This window comes from Antechinus flavipes, chromosome 2, assembly GCF_016432865.1.
Source record: "Antechinus flavipes isolate AdamAnt ecotype Samford, QLD, Australia chromosome 2, AdamAnt_v2, whole genome shotgun sequence".
NCBI classification, from domain to species: domain Eukaryota; kingdom Metazoa; phylum Chordata; class Mammalia; order Dasyuromorphia; family Dasyuridae; genus Antechinus; species Antechinus flavipes.
In genome coordinates, this window is record NC_067399.1 from 316,290,475 (window position 1) to 316,306,449 (window position 15,975).

Consider the following 15,975-nt stretch of genomic DNA (forward strand, 5'->3'; position numbering starts at 1 on the left):
TTGTCTAGGAGTATTTGGGATCCTCTATCAGATTATGGTAAGGAAAAAGCTTCATTGCATTAGTGGAGAGAAGAGAGCCACAAGTAGATTTCTTTTTTTTTTTAAACCACCCCAACCCCAAAGAGTAGGACAATACCCATCCCTGCTCATTTAAGGCCTTGGCAGGTTAATTTTATCCTTATCCTTCTTTCCCATCCCTACTTGACATTCCTGAAGGCAATGAAAATCAAAGAACTACAGAGTTGTCAGAGATATTAGAGGTTATCTAATATTGCCCCCCCCCAAAAAAAAATCACTGGAAATAGTTCAGGACCTGAACAAACAACAGAGAAGCCCATCTTGGCATTGGTGTCAGGGGACAAGATGAGAGCCTCCATTTGACACATCCACTTTCTTTGTAAAAATCTGTGCATTTATAGCCTGTGATCATTTATGTGGGACCAGCAAGGGTTCTGATTTGACCAGAATTGACATTCTTAGGAGCAGAGATCTCAACTAATAAGCCAGCTGGTCCAACCCATGTTTCATAACTATACTTTCAAGGTCAAAATTACTACGAACCTGGGGCCTTTTAAATCTGTTTCATCAGACCACAGACCTAGGGTTACACAGATGAGCTTCAAGGAGGTTAAAAGACTTTTGCCCAAGGTCATAGACATCAAACTCAAGTCCTCTGATTTCAGAGGCAGCATTTTACCATCTGTACCATGAAACTTCTCATGCAAGGGACCAAAGATGAACTTGGACCTTTGGGGTCTGCCTTTGTTTCTCACTCATATAGCCCTGTTTATTCTGACTCAGGACCAATATCCCCCCCGGAGTTGGTTTTGTGCCAGTGAGCAAATAATCCCAACCTGAACTTGGGCACAGAACAAGAGAGCAAAGAGCAGTCCTCTCAAGGTCGTCTTTCTCCAATTCTCTAGATAGAGATTTTTGCCTTCAACCAAAAGTCTCCCTTCTATCCTCATCAGGGGATCCTTAGTAGGGAGGCACTCAGGTTGACTAATCCCATCCACCCATCCCCTATTCTAACTTCTTTGCCTTGAGCACTATTATGACACCAGCCACGAGTTTCTTGGGAAGGGGAATCCTGCCAGCCTGGGCCTCTGCAGTACATGCTGATTTGCTGATCTTTCCAAAACCTTTCCATCAGGCCACGTCAGAGAAATGCAGGCATGTCTGCCCGGTGAGTTCTGGATCAGATGTCCACTTGCTCCCTCGATAACATCAGGCTTCTGACTTTTTTTTCTTAATGGAGGTAAAATAATTCCTGCTTCCCCTGACATCCTCCCCCTTCCCACTTCTTTCATTCTTTCTTTTTTTTTTTCTTTCCCACAGCTGGACTAGATCCCAGTCTTTTGGAAGTAAAAATAGCAAAGTGTGCTGAGGAGGGGGCTGGGGGAAGAAAGGGAGAGCGAGTTTAAGTTTCTTTCTTTTATTCTCAGACCTAAAAATAATTTGTGATAGCTTGTGAAGCACAGCCCTAGATGGTGGGCACTGTGGGCCTATCCCAGTGGCAGCTGTCAGATTGAGTTATAGGACTCACATCACTTCATATTGGAGCTGATCAAAAGCTAATGAATTGGTAGGAATTGAGCTAAACCCCTCACCAGTCAGGAAGCTTGAAATGTCCCAATCATCATGCTTACTGCTCTCTCTCCCCTTGCAACCTTCTAAAGGCGTCTGCCTTGTCTGCCTGAGGAAAACCATATTCAAGATAATCATAGATAGGAATGAGGGTCAGCAATGGGTGGCTTTTTTCCTTAAGGGAATCTCTTCTCAAACACAGCACTTGACCAGAAATCTGTGTCCTCCCAATAACTAGCCACCAAGCTGCCTTCATCCTCTCCCATTCAAAAGTATCTTCTGAAAGTACCACCTGCCTGGAAATTTATTCTCTGAGACGAATGGGAATGTTGTCCCTCCTCCCCAATAAAAATAAGGCTTGTTGAGTCATAAGTACTTGCTTCTTCCTCTAAACGAATACTGGGAAAGAAATAGCACAAAAAGTCAGCATCGTTATTGCTGCCTTAAACAAAAGCTTCCCCAGAGCACAAACCATACCTGGTGACAGATGCTTTTTTGATTCATGTTTGTTACAGATTCCACCATCTCCAGTGGGATCCCAGAAGCCATCTGGTCCAAACTGGACCTGACCAGGGATAACTTTGACAACACACACAAACCTTCCATGATAGAGAACCGCACCATTCTGCTTTTGGACAGTTTCTAATCCTCTCATTTTCAACCTTCCTCCATATTCTTTCCTTTGTGGGTCAGCCCACATAAGGTCTCTAATATGCTGAAGATGCGGGATAACTTCAAGTTTATTTTATATTTGCATATATAAAAATATATATAAATATTTATTTGTTACCACATATTGAAATAAATTCAACTCCCACACCATGATTATAGCTGTCGTTCTTCCAACCTCTTTCCTAGTTCTGTCAGGGTTTTCTTGTGAGCTGTAAGAACACCTGCCTGCCTTAGATGTGAGAGTTATTTTTATTTGTCTCTTTTGTCCTGGCAATGTAATCTAATGTCAGCTGGGAGGGGAGAATGACACAAATCTAACCTCTTGACAACATTGAGGCTTCAAAGAGGAAAAATTCATTGATCAATATAGACAAAGAAGTAGACTGTTATTTAGGGTCTAATGTCTGCTACTCAGCAGGTTGAGCAAATAATGTTGTTGAATGTTGATGGTGATGATGATGATGATGACATTTTTCTAATGCTTCAGATTTGCAAAGAACTTTATATCCAATATCTCAGATAGAATATTGGGATGTGAAGTTAGGAAGTTTATGTCTTGCCTTGGACACTTATGAGTTGCGTGGTCCTGAGCAAGATATTTAACTTCTCTCTGCCTCAGTTGCCTCATCTATAAAATGGAGATAGCAATAAAATTTAGAGTGGTTGTGGGGTTCAAAAAAGGAAATATATGTGAAGTACTTTATGAACCTTAAAGCAATATAAAAATATTAGCTATTATCTCCATAAAAAATTATTGTGACATAATTACCATTATTACCCCTTTTTCATAGATGAGGAAAATGATTATGAGAGCAGGTACGATTTGCCCAGTGTCACACAACTCTCAGAAGCATCTGAGGAAAGATATTAAGTGTAATTCAGACTTGTAATACAAGCATCATAGGCATGAGGTTAATAGACAGAGTATGAGCTATGAATAAAGTCAACAGGTCTTTCTATTGATATTTTGTCTCTTATAAGCATATTCATTCTTTAGGCCAAATATACACTGTTTCCATGCTGATCTCTTCCCTTTTCTTGTTGTTATTCAGTTGTTTCAATTGTGCCTAACTCTTCATGATCCCATCTGGGATTTTCCTGGCAAAGATACTGGAGAGGTTTGCCATTTCCTTCTCCAACCCATTTTACAGATGAGGAAACTGAAGCAATAGGGTGAAATGATTTGCTCAGGGTTACAGAGTTAGTAAAAGGGGCTTTATCCGTCCTACCAACTAGTTGCCTGACAAAAGTGACTGCCATTTCCAAAGCTCCTGATTTCTAAGCACTGAACATTAAAAGCTCATAGTCCCTCATAATACATGTTCAACTCAGTCTGTTATTGTCCCATAACAAGTGAAAGTCTTGGCAAGTAGGAGAGGAAACCAATTTACTGCATTTTTCAGTTATTACTTTCCCATCACAGGCAAATGTGAGTGAATAGTCCAGAGTTCAGAGATGTTAAGAAGTTTTGTGTTCTTAAAAGCTGATGTATATTGGGGGATAAGGGAGGGGGAGGAAGGATGCTGACATCAGAGTTTCTCAACTATACTTCTATCCTGTCCTCTGAAGTGCAAGAAAGTTGGTTTGTTTCCGAATATGAGGGTACTTTAGAAAAGAAAAAGAATTTTTAAAAGTGAATCGTCTCTGATTCTCTTTCTTCATTTGGATGCCCAGAAAAAGTGATATTTCTGGTACGGGCTAGAGGCAGAATACTCTATAAATACAAAACCATTAAATCTCATGCAGTCAGGAACCCGATCAGGGCTGCCTTTTAATTTCCTGACATGAGCTGGCCACTAACCCAATTACCCAGAATCCCCGGAGGAGTCCTCATCCTTCCCAGCAAGCACAAAGAGGGAGTGAGAGCATATTGCATGGATGTCAGCCCAGCTTTGGCTGAAATCAAATATCTTTTAGAAAACACATGGGTAAAACTGGAGGAGGGGAGAAGAGATGAAGAGGAGAAGGAAAGAGAGCAAAAAGGGTTTCAATGAGAGTTATAAGGCCAATTTGCTCCATGGACATCCCAAACTGGCCCCTTGACTTAGGAACCATCCTGGAAAATTCTTGGCGAATAGTGTTCCTATTCCTTTATTCCTAGATACAGGGTCCCTGTATGCTATAAGTACCCAGAAAGATAAATCTGGTTTCCCAAAGCCAATTTTAAAAAATCTCTACCAACTCTTTCTTCATAGTCTGTCCTGTATTCTTAGGATCAGGAAAGAATGAAATAGTATTTGGGACAGGGTTTTTGCTTTATTCTCCCAAGAACAAACACGCATGCACTGGAATGAAGCACTTTATTCTTCTTCTTGGCTACTTTCTTCTAACTTTGGACCCTCTGGGGAGGGGGGGGGGATTCCCTGCTCCTTCCTTTAGAATTAAATTCCAGAACAATGATAGAAAAAGTAATTCACACAATTATTAGAGGCAACTAGATGACAAAGCAGAGAGGGCACTGGGGTTAGTGTCAAAAGATATGAGTTCAAATTTGAATTCAGACACTTACTAGCTATATGACTCTGGGCAAGGTGCTTAATCTCTATCTGCCTCATTTTCCAGTTGTAAAATGGGGATAATAATAGCACCCACTTTCAGTATTCCAGTAGAGCAAAGGAGATAATATTTGTAAAGGGCCTGGTACTTAGAAGGTGCATAATGAATGTTTGTTCCCTTCCCCTTTCAGCTTACAAAGCATAATAGATGTTCAGTTTCATGTGCAATCATTTAAAAAAAAAACTCTACTGTTTTATGGAAATGTTTATTTTATTTCATAAATTAAAAATAAAATAAATATTTTTAAAAGCATTAACAAAGCATTTACCTTAAAATAATCTCATGAAAGAGATGCAGATGAAATCCTAAGTGACAAACAAGGACCAGGGAAGTAAATCAACTGGCTTAAGATCACACTGCTAACTAGTGATGGCAACAGGATTTGAACCCTGGTCTTCTTGTCCCGTAGATAAAGGCCTGGCATCAGAAAGACTCATTTTCCTGAATTCAAATCTGGCCTCAGACACTTTCTGTGTGACCCTAAAAAAGTCACTTAACTCTGTTTGCTTCAGTTTCCTCATCTGTAAAATGAGATGGACAAGGAAATGGCAAACCATTCCACTATCTTTGCCAAGAAAACCTCAAATGGGGTCACAAAGAGTCATACATGATTGAAAAATTACTGAATAACAAAAAGTTCAAAAGTATAAGATTTTTGACCTTTTCTTCATGATCACTGAGAATCAAGGATTGAGAAATATTAATTCTGACAGGGACTGAAACATGTTAAAGTAATTTGCTGTGGGTTACCCAGCTGGCTTGTCTGAGGCATCATACCAACCTAAGTCTACTTGATGCCAGATCCAATCCCTTGTCCACTATATCCTTTTTCCCCTTTATTCACAAAAGGGGAGGGGCAATGAATATAAATGCCTAGAACTATTTAATGAATTGCTATGGAAAACCCTGCAATATAGATAAATGTAGTCTAAATGTTGTGAGAGAGAAAGAGAGCAAACAGATCAAGAGTGAGATTGAGAGAGAGAAAACAGAGATAGAGAGACAAACACATACATGAACTCATCAGAGAAATGCAGCAGAAAAATAGGAAAATTACCATATGCTTCCTCATCCTCAAACAGGTCCAGATTCACTCCCATCCCTCAAATTATAAACTAGGAGCTGTCTTTTTTTCTTTTTTTTTTTTTTTTTTTTTTTTTTGGTCCAGAGAATATTATTGCAGTCCTTTGAAATTATCTAGTCTAATGTTTTCTTTCTTTTTTTCTTTAATGCTGAGGCAATTGGGGTTAAGTGACTTGTCTAGGTCACATAGCTAGGAGGTGTTAAGCGTGTGACACTGAATTTGAACTCAGGTCTTCCTGACTTCAGGGCTGGTGCTCTATTCACTGCACTACCTAGCTGCCCTAATGTTTTCTTTTTTACAGAGAAGTAAACAGAGTAGACTTGTTTATGGTCACTAAGGAGCAAAATCCAGCTCTGATCCTAGACACTGCATCAAGTTTCCTTCTTCTATACTCTAGGTTTCCTGGTATCTGCTCTATAGTCATTCTCCATCTTTGAAAATTCACAGTCATGGGTCTTCAAAGGCAAGAACACTCCAGGGATGAGCTTTGGAAAGGCTTGGGTCTTTGGGGAAGATTGAATGGTTTTCCCTTTTAGTGACAGCCTGGGGAAGGGAGGGAAGTTAGTCATAGAACTGCTCCCAGAGGGCATCACTGCTGCCAGCAGAGGGGAGAAGGAGGCACCCAAACAAAGCCGGGAGCAGTAGCTGCTGCCAAAAGCCCCCTATCTGGCAAGGACCCAGTGTAGGGAATGAGGCACACAATTCCAAAGGAGACAGCTCCCTGAGGGTCTTCAGATCCCAGGATTTCTCTGCCAGTCAGCTGGGGCTCAGACAACCAGTGAGGAAATAGACTGAACCAAGATGCTCTGTTCTGTCAACCACTGAGGAACCTTTGTGTCTTTTCCTCTCTGGATTTGGAGATGCCAGTGCTGAGGTCTCTGGTGACTGCCTTTTTGTTTCCTCTTTCAGGATGAGCTATTCTAAGTGAAAAAAGTTTCTTAGGGTCATAGGTAGAACTCTAATGCTCTTCTTCAGGGAGAAACAGTCCAAGCTATGTAACTGACCCTGGAGAGACCTTTTTCTCTCTCTTGAAAGACTTCTCCAGCAGGCAATGTTCATTTTTTTCCCAGAGCAGACCTGGATCTATAGGCATTACCAAGTCTTACCTGTCTCCAGGCTTAGAAGCCTAAGGTTTCAACCCCCCAAAATCCTCTCTGCCTATCCCTTGGGACTGACTTAAAAACAAAATGATGGTAGATAAGGAATCTTAGGACAACTGAGTAATATTTTTTTTTCCAAATACATGTAAAGATAGTTTTCAACATCATTTCTGCAGGATTTTGTCTTCCAATTTTTTTCTCTCTTTCTCCCCCACTTCCTCCTCAACACAGCAAGCAATCTGATATAAGTTAAACATGGTTTTAGGCCAAGTGGGTTCAAGTCTTAATTGTTCTAAATTCTGAAGCCTCCTCTCCAAGAGACTGAATTTCTCCTAAGTTGTCTCCCACTTCCCTCCATCCATCCTTTCACTCCCCTGCCCCAGATACATAGCATTGATCACTATTCTTTTAAATAAAGTGGCCCAGCCGGATATCTGAGCTGTTGCCTATTGATTGTGAGCTCAACAACCTTCCTCCCTTTCCTTTGTGCATCTCTATCCCCTTCCACCACTACCCCCCTTCCTTTTCCCTTACTGCAGGGCCTTTATAAAACTCTCCTTCTCTCTTCCTAGCACCAGGTAGCTCTTACTGAGAATCTATCTTCAGCATGTCATGAACCTCCAGGGATTTTAAGGGGGGCAGTCTCCTTTCTCTATTCCATGCTTTTTCATTCTTTCTTATTCTCATATTAATCCTTCTCCCTCATACTCTTACTGTTCCACATTTCCAAACTCACCCTCCCTCATTCATACATCCTCCCCTGTTTAATTCTCATCCACACCCACTTCTCATTTGCAGGAGACCAAAAATCAGGAGATCTTGACTCTAATTTTGTCTCTGTATTGAAAAACTATTTGGGTTAAAATCACCTCTCTGGTACATAGCTTCCTCATAGGTGAAGGAAAAAAGTTAATTCTCCTTGATGCTCACTGCCATTACTTCTAGCTCTAAAGTTCTAATCACTATCCTCCCAAAATCTTTTTAATCTTTTTTGTGTCCTGGAGCAATATGGCAAAATCTTGGGATCCCTTCTAAAAATAATAATCATATTCATAATTAAAAGAAATGCCTTATTTCATTTAGAGGTGAGTAATAGTAAAAGCATATTTTTTTTCTCACAGAAATTTTTGGAAATTTCTATTTCCCTGAAATCTATGCAGGGATTCAAGGGGTATCTATGAATCCCATATTAAGAACTCCTTTTCTAGGACTATGGTAAGGATCAATTGGCAAGTATTTGGAAGTTCTTTGGAAGAATTATACATGCATTTTGATCATAATTGTGTGTGTGTGTGTGTGTGTGTGTCTTAATGGCAGCTAAATGGGGCAAGGAATAGAGCATTTAGCCTGGAGTCAAAAGACTCTTCTTTCTGAGTTCAAATGTGGCCTCAGACATTTCCTAGCTGTGTGACCTTGGGCAAGTCAGTTCACCCTGTTTGCCTTAGTTTCCTCATCTGTAAAATCAGTGGAGAAAAAAACCCCAAATGAAAAAACAAAGAGTTGGACATAACTGAGATAGATAGTTTTGGTCTTTTGGTTTGCTTTTTTAACCAACAGGAAAATATTAGATCTATCCAGTAGAGTGATCTGAACAAGTCATTTAATTTCTTTGGCCCCAAATTCCCAAATCTATAATATAAAAATGACCAGATCAACTCATTAATCTCTGTATGGTTTAGTTCATTTTTTTTCTGGGCAGATCTCTGATTTTACCTTCAGAGAATATTCCAGATGAGAAATATCTAGTACAAATTGAGATGAGTCCTTTTTTTAAAGCCACTTATAATTCTAGAGAATTGGCTGGGCCATGGGAAATTTAAATGATTTGCTTAGAGTCATATAGGTAGCGCGGGTCAACTAGGAAGTTGTCTTTCTGACTCTAGTTCTCTATGTAGATAAACTGCTTCTCCAAGATGTGTGATGAAAAAATGAAATAATGGTTGTGAAAGCCTGCTAAAAGTAAAGGTATCAAAAAAAAAAAAAAGTAAAGGTATCATGTAGGTACTATGTCATTATAGCTATATAGAAGAGCTGGGTGGTGCAGTGGTTAGCTTACTAGAACTGGAGATTAGAAACCATGAATCTTCAACTCCCCCCACTTCCCATACACACACATTGTAAACTGGAGAGCTTCAGGTGATGAGAAAAGATTTCCACATTTTCTGCTTTAAATCATTACTTTTAAGCAAGCAGGAAAGGTTATGATAAAATCTGGGTAATAGGAGAACCTGAAATAATCTCATTTCCCTCTCTTCTTTTTTTCCTCTTTTCACCCACACCATTTCTTTCTAAATTGTGAGATAAACTTCATTTTTCCCTCAAATTGCAAATCAATATGGAATAAATTCTTAATTCCAACAGCGACTTTTCTTCCCCTTCTTCACAGCCCCTAAACACACATACACATTTAGATGGAGAAGACAAAGGAATGACCTTGGTAACCTTTGTGGCTTCAGAAGGCTGAAATTCAGAAAACTCACTTGATCTCAAGAGGTTAAGATGAGGCAACTATACAAGGATACATAGCATGACATAGTAGGTAGCATTCAAGTCTTATTCCTTCTCTCCCCTTTTCTTCACCTCCCCCTAGCCTATATGTATTCCATTTTTTTTCTCATTCCAGAGGGAATCTGAAACATGAAGCTTTGAAGTAAATCCATAAGAATGTATTTAATTATCATTGAATTCCCAGTGGTTTACTTTGAGTAGAGAAAGAAAGAGGGGGGGGGGGAGGAAAGAAGGAAGGAAGGAAGGAAGGAAGGAAGGAAGGAAGGAAGGAAGGAAAGAAGGAAGGAAGAAAGAAAGAAAGAAAGAAAGAAAGAAAGAAAGAAAGAAAGAAAGAAAGAAAGAAAGAAAGAAAGAAAGAAAGAAAGAAAGAAAGAAAGAAAGAAAGAAAGAAAGAAAGAAAGAAAGAAAGAAAGAAAGAAAGAAAGAAAGAAAGAAAGAAAGAAAGAAAGAAAGAAAGAAGAAAGAAAGAAAAAAAAAGAAAGAGAGTGAGACCCAGCACTATTCAAGGAACCTGAGCAAACCAACAAGGGAAGTGTGAGTAAGATAGAAACAAAAGAGAAAAGAATAATAATAAAAAAAGAAAAGTAGAGAAACAAGTAAAGATAGAAAGGAAAAAGAGAGAAGAAAGGAGGAAGTATAAAAGGATAGTTGGGAGAAAAAGGAGCCAGGGGAGCAAGGAGGAATAGCAGCATCTTAGATCAGAAACAGCCAGCTGTAACAATCCATCTCCTCTGGGATGATCATTTTTTCCCCATGGGCTGTCATAGTAATAGGACCCTACTTATCATTCCTTGGTTTAAAGTTTTAGTCTTTAATTTGACCAGGAGATGGAGGGTGTGAAGGGAAAAGGACTAACGCAACAAGGAGTCATTGGATGATTGTTTATGGAATTGATTTAGAAAGGAAAGATTCTCTTCGTGTTATTGATGAGAATAGAAAAAGGGAGTGGACCTGCAGTTCTATTGATGTAGAGAATTCTCAGATAAGAAAGTTCCTTCTAGCATTTCAGTTTGGAATTTTCTCTATGACTTTTAGTCTGAGAAATGACCCAGCACAGAGGCGTTAGATGATTTGCATAGAGATCATCCAAGCAGTCATGAGTCATACAGACAGGACTAGAGACCAGGACTTCCTGGATCTCTCTATCCACTATATATCTCTCACAGATGAGGAAATTGAGGCCCACAGAGGTTAATAGCAGACCTCATATTAGAACCCAGGTCTTGTGATATCTGGTGTTATTTCTACCCTAATGCAGAGCCTAAACACCTAAAGAGAGAAGGGAAGAGGAGAAAGAGAATAGAAGTGGTGGGGAGCTGGATACTATCTAGTCCCAGCACTGGTCAGGACTCTGAAGAACAACATATTGACCTTCAGTCAAGACCCTTCAACTAAATATCCCTAATATCACCTCTCTGCCTGGAAAAAGGAGAGAAGCCCCTGAATTGTTGGCAGGGTTCATCAAGAATATTTGATGGCAGATGCTGCTTTAAACCTAGATGAGTAGTTTAGAAGTCCTTGTGGGGTAAATGCTGTAAAAACAGTGAGAAGAAATCCAAAAAGGTAGGGATAGTGACTTCGCTGGGCCAGAAAACTTGGAGACTGTAGAGGGATAACAGATTAACAGACAGAAAGCTCCACTCCACCCCCACCCACCATTTCCCCTAGCCTCTTACCTTCCTTCAGCATCCCCACTTTGAGACATTTCATGAAGCGACATGCCTGGCAGGATTTACGCCTCCGTTTTGTGATTTCACATTCATTTGTGGCCGGGCAGCTGTATTCAATGTTCCCTGCAACCAGATACAGAAAGGGTCACTCCTGGAGGGCATCTCAAAGCACCGAATGGACCCTGTCTTGTTCTTATCTGTCTATCCATCCAGAGAGGGTAAGAGTGGAAGGGACAACAAGGGCTGAAGCTGGTAGCTTTCTGCAGCAGTGTTTCTTAAACATTCCCCCAAGATTTCATCACACCTCAATAACCCTAGAGCCATCAGTGAGCTGGAGAATCAAAGCTTATTAAAAATTCCTTTATTAAAGGGAATGGTTTCCCTTTTCAATAACAGAATTAGGAACATTTTCTTACAGCCAAAATCATCTGGAGGTGGGGGGGTGGGGGTGGAGGGAGAGTTACAGTTGTAGACAGCCTTTGTTGGTTTCAGTTCCAAGGTCCTAGCTCCTTTAGGGAAGTCCCTGAGGGTCTGAGCCCATGAAAAACTTAAATCTGGATTTCCCTAGTTCTTGGTAAACTGCCCATTACCTTCCCTACCTGGCTCCAGGGCAGTTCTGAAAAAAAGAATTGAAGTACTAAGGACCAAGGAATTAAGTTCCTTGAAGCTACCTCCCTGGAATTCCCTAAATTAGCATAGCCTTGTGAGGTGTCTATTTCCTTTGAGGAAAGATCATGCTATCTAAATTCTTGTTTGTTGTTGATCAATTATTTCAATTGTGTCCAATTCTTCATAACCTCATTTTGGATTTTTTTTGAAGAAGATACTTGCGTGGTTTATCATTTCCTTCTTCAGCTCATTTTACAGATGAGGGAACTGAGGTAAACAAGATTAAGCGACTTGCCCGGAGTCACACAGCTTTAGTAAATGCATGAAGCCAGATTTGAACTCAGGAAAATAAGTTTGCCTAATCCTTAGGCCATTGTTTTATCCACTATAGCACCTAGCTGCCCACCCTCAGGTGACTGATCTCTGGGAATTCAGTTTCCTATCTCTGACTGGAGCATTTGTCCTCAAATCCTAAATCACTCTTGGAGGCCAGACTTAGCTTAACTCACTAGCAAAGAGAAAAACAATCCAACCAACTCTCAATTATCCATGACTCATTTTCTCCACAATAAAAGCAAACTAATTTCAACATGAAAAGAAGCTAAGCATAATTAAGAAAGTAAAACCAGATGAAGTATTCTAAAGACAAAATAAATGCTCTGGGGAGATTCCATCACCTTAGAGTCACTTGCTATAAAATTAGAGAGCCTCAGAGCTAGACTGGATCTCAGAGATCATCTAGGGGTCCATAAACTTTTAAAAAGATAAATCAATATATTTTCCAATATAAATGGGTTCCTTCCTAATCCTGCATATTTTATTTTATGTATTTAAAAACATTATTCTGAGAAAGGGTCCATAAATTTCACCAGCTGCTACAAGGTCCAGAAAAGATTCAGAACTTTTAATCTAGTCCAATGATTCCCATTTGAAAGTTAGAGACAATGGTCCAAGAGGTTCATCCTAAAATTCACTGGCACTTTAAGCAGTAAATAATTAAAGGCTCTTATGAATAGCATATTAAATTACTCTGGGAATTCACAACACATTTTTATTGAAAGGGGTTCAAGAAATAAAAACCTTTGGGAAACATTGATCTTAGCCCAAACTATTCCTAAACAAAAATCCTCTCTACAATAACTTTGACACATGAGCATCTAGCCTCTCCCTGAAAACTTCCACTAATGAGGAATTCACTCATTTACAAGGTAGCTTATTCTATTTTACAGAATCTTTGCTGGTCCCTGTTCCCATTCATATCTACCTCCCTCCCTACCAATACTCATTAGCACATCTTACTGAGATGGGATTATGTAGCAATAAAATTAAGAAAATGTCCAAATCAGGATCTGCAGTACAGAGAGATCCTGAGATTTAACATAACTACAAAGTATAGTTATCCCCTTTACATCATTGGGACTAGAGATGTGGTACTCCCTCCCCAAATCTTCAAAATCCACATAAAAATTTTGGCCCTCCCTTCACAACCAGAGAAGTTTGAATTATTATGTTATTAAAAGATAAAATATATAGATTTATATAATACTATACATATGCTTTTATGCATTTCTAAACTTTTTCTATGTCATCTTCTGGCTTCTACAAAACTCCCCCTAAATTCCCATTTAATTTCTTACACAGACCTGTGATATATTGAAATCATTATGGAGAAAGTCATGGTGTAGAAGGGAAAACTGTACTCTAAATGACTTTGAATGAAGGTTGTTCAACTACCCTTGGTTCCACATTGAACTCCTTGTGCATAGAATCATATAATTAATCCACAAGCTTTTATCTCTTCATCTTTGGCAGTTGCATTAGTTCTTTTTGGGAAACTGACATCCAGAAGGATGAAGGACTTGCCTTAGTTTACAGGGGGAACTAGAGGCAGAGTCAAGATTAGGACGAAGGCTCTTTCTCTTTCTTTTTCTTTTTCTGTGACTTTTCATTTTGTCACATTATTGAATATGTAACCAGGCAAAGCAGCAAAATTCTCTTTCTTTCTGGCAGGTGATATTTAGATGCATGACCATGTTCAAGTCACTTAGTATCACTTTTGTCATTTATAAAATCAAAATGTAGTAAGGCATCTATGTGGTGTAGTGGGTTGTACACTATCTAGAGTTTCACCTCAAACATTTAATCAGTGTGTGACCCCGAAAAAATAATTTTACCTCTCTCAGTCTCAGTTTCCTCATCTGTGAAATGGGGTTTACTTAACTCACAGAGTTGTTGTGAGAAATAAATGAGATAATATATGAAAGCATTTTGTAACCACAATTAAATTTTAGTGGTAATGGGAGAAGGAGAAAGAGATGGGTAAAAGTAGCTAGGTGATAAAGTGAATAGAATTCAGGAAGAACTGAGTTCAAAATCCCATCTCAGATATATACTATCTGCTTTGTGTGCCTTAATTTTCTCATCTGTAAAATAGAGATGATAATAGCCCCTTCTTCCCAGAAATGTAGTAAGGATCAAATGAGATGATATTTGCAAAGCAAATGCCAGTTATAATATTAGTAGCATTAACCACTTTATAAGACTATAGTGAGACTCAAATAAGATAATGTATGTGAAATATTAAGTAAATGTCAGCTATTCTTAACGGCACTTATATTGTCTTGTGGTATCTCTTGGTGTGGTTACCTAATTCTTGTATTATTAAGGAAGTGGTACAACAAAAAGGTTTGGGTGTTGGGGGACTGGGATCTACTCCTGTCTCTGCTGTCACTATGGACACTGCTGAATCAATGTGTTTGTCAGCTGCAGATGAAACCAGAACCAACCATGGAAGACTATCGATGGCTGGAGCAGAATCTGTGGGTCAAAATTCCCACCATCACTAAAGAATCATGGAATCCCAGAATCTTAGAATTAAGAGGAACCTCGGAGATCATTTGGGTCAACCCCAACCCAAATTCTGAATCCCACATACAATCATCTGATCATATACTAGGGACAGGGAGCTCACTATCATCCAATCTCATTACGAAATAGCTCTAGTGGTTAGGAAGTTTTTACTTATAGTAAGTGAAAATCTGCTTCTCTGTAAATTTCAAATGCTGTTTCTAGTTCTCTCTGGAGCTGAATGCAATCTTTTGACCCTTTCAATAAGTATTCTCTCCTATAGGCTTGACACCCTCAATTCTTTCAATATTCATAAGTCATGATTTTGAATTTGCTTACTTTTTTTTTTTTTTTTTTTTTTTTGCACCTTGCTCTAGATGTGTTCCAGTTATCAAGAAGTGAACAGACTATTCCAGATGTGGCCTGATCGGGAGAAAAATACTTGGACTTCACTGTTTTTTCTCATTCTAAGTATGAAGCTTCTATTGATTAGAACCCATTAGTTTCCCTGGGTCCAACCTCCTGAGAGCAGGTGGAAAGAGGGCCTGCAGTAACAACCTAAGTTCTTGGCCCTTTATGGTTCAGACTGGGACTGGGGGTGGGGGTAGGGGAAAGGGAAGGTCCTGATTTTATTTGTTTATTTATTTATTTATGTCCCTTTCAATTTGTTTTATGGGCCTGGCGGCTGGCTGCCAGCAAAGCCGGCTGGTAGCTTTGTCTTGTAATTTCGGTAAGTGCCCCATGATAAAGTGATGAGATTACCTCATCACAATTCCAGCAGTCTCTCAGGGGCAGGCGGTCACACATCCTGCTCCATATCCCTGTATGCTAAGAAAGGGGGTGACGGGGGAGAGCTTCAGGTCTGGGAGTAAGGCTGTGGGAAGTGCTGATAGGGGGGTCGGGTTCAAAGCTTTCAGAGGTCCTTGCATAAATTATATACATTCATGTGCAGGCAGTGGCTACATTTCAACAGTTACCTGAGCATATATAAACCAGAGTGAGCAAAACAGCTAAATATTTTGTAACTGTGACATGTAGGGGAAATGGTACCTAGTTTGAGACTTTTTTTTTAATATCAAAAACTCAAGAGTCCCATGACTTGGAATCTACCATTGACTTCACCTCAAAACTGGGGTGAGGTGAAAGGCAAAGAACCAGGCTTGGGTTTCTATGTTAATAGCCTCAAACATAACCGGAATTCATTCTTTAAAAAAATGAACTTTTGGGCCTTATCTTATTGTAGTGAGGATCATCCCATATAATATGGATAAGATTGGGTTTATGCCCTGGTACTATTTCCCCTTATTGTAATGTAGCTAAATTGCATTACTCATCTTTCATC

General features: G+C 39.4%; 1 protein-coding gene across 2 annotated transcripts in view; it reads right to left on the reverse strand.

Annotated features, from left to right (window-relative positions):
* The window catches only part of ESRRB (estrogen related receptor beta), a 65,296-nt gene that overhangs the window by 38,020 nt on the left and 11,301 nt on the right, over nucleotides 1-15,975 (reverse strand). For both annotated transcript variants that reach the window (XM_051977540.1, XM_051977541.1), the window contains exon 2: nucleotides 11,184-11,300. In XM_051977540.1, coding sequence (XP_051833500.1) covers nucleotides 11,184-11,300 — 117 coding nt within the window. The remainder of the gene's footprint in view (nucleotides 1-11,183; nucleotides 11,301-15,975) is intronic.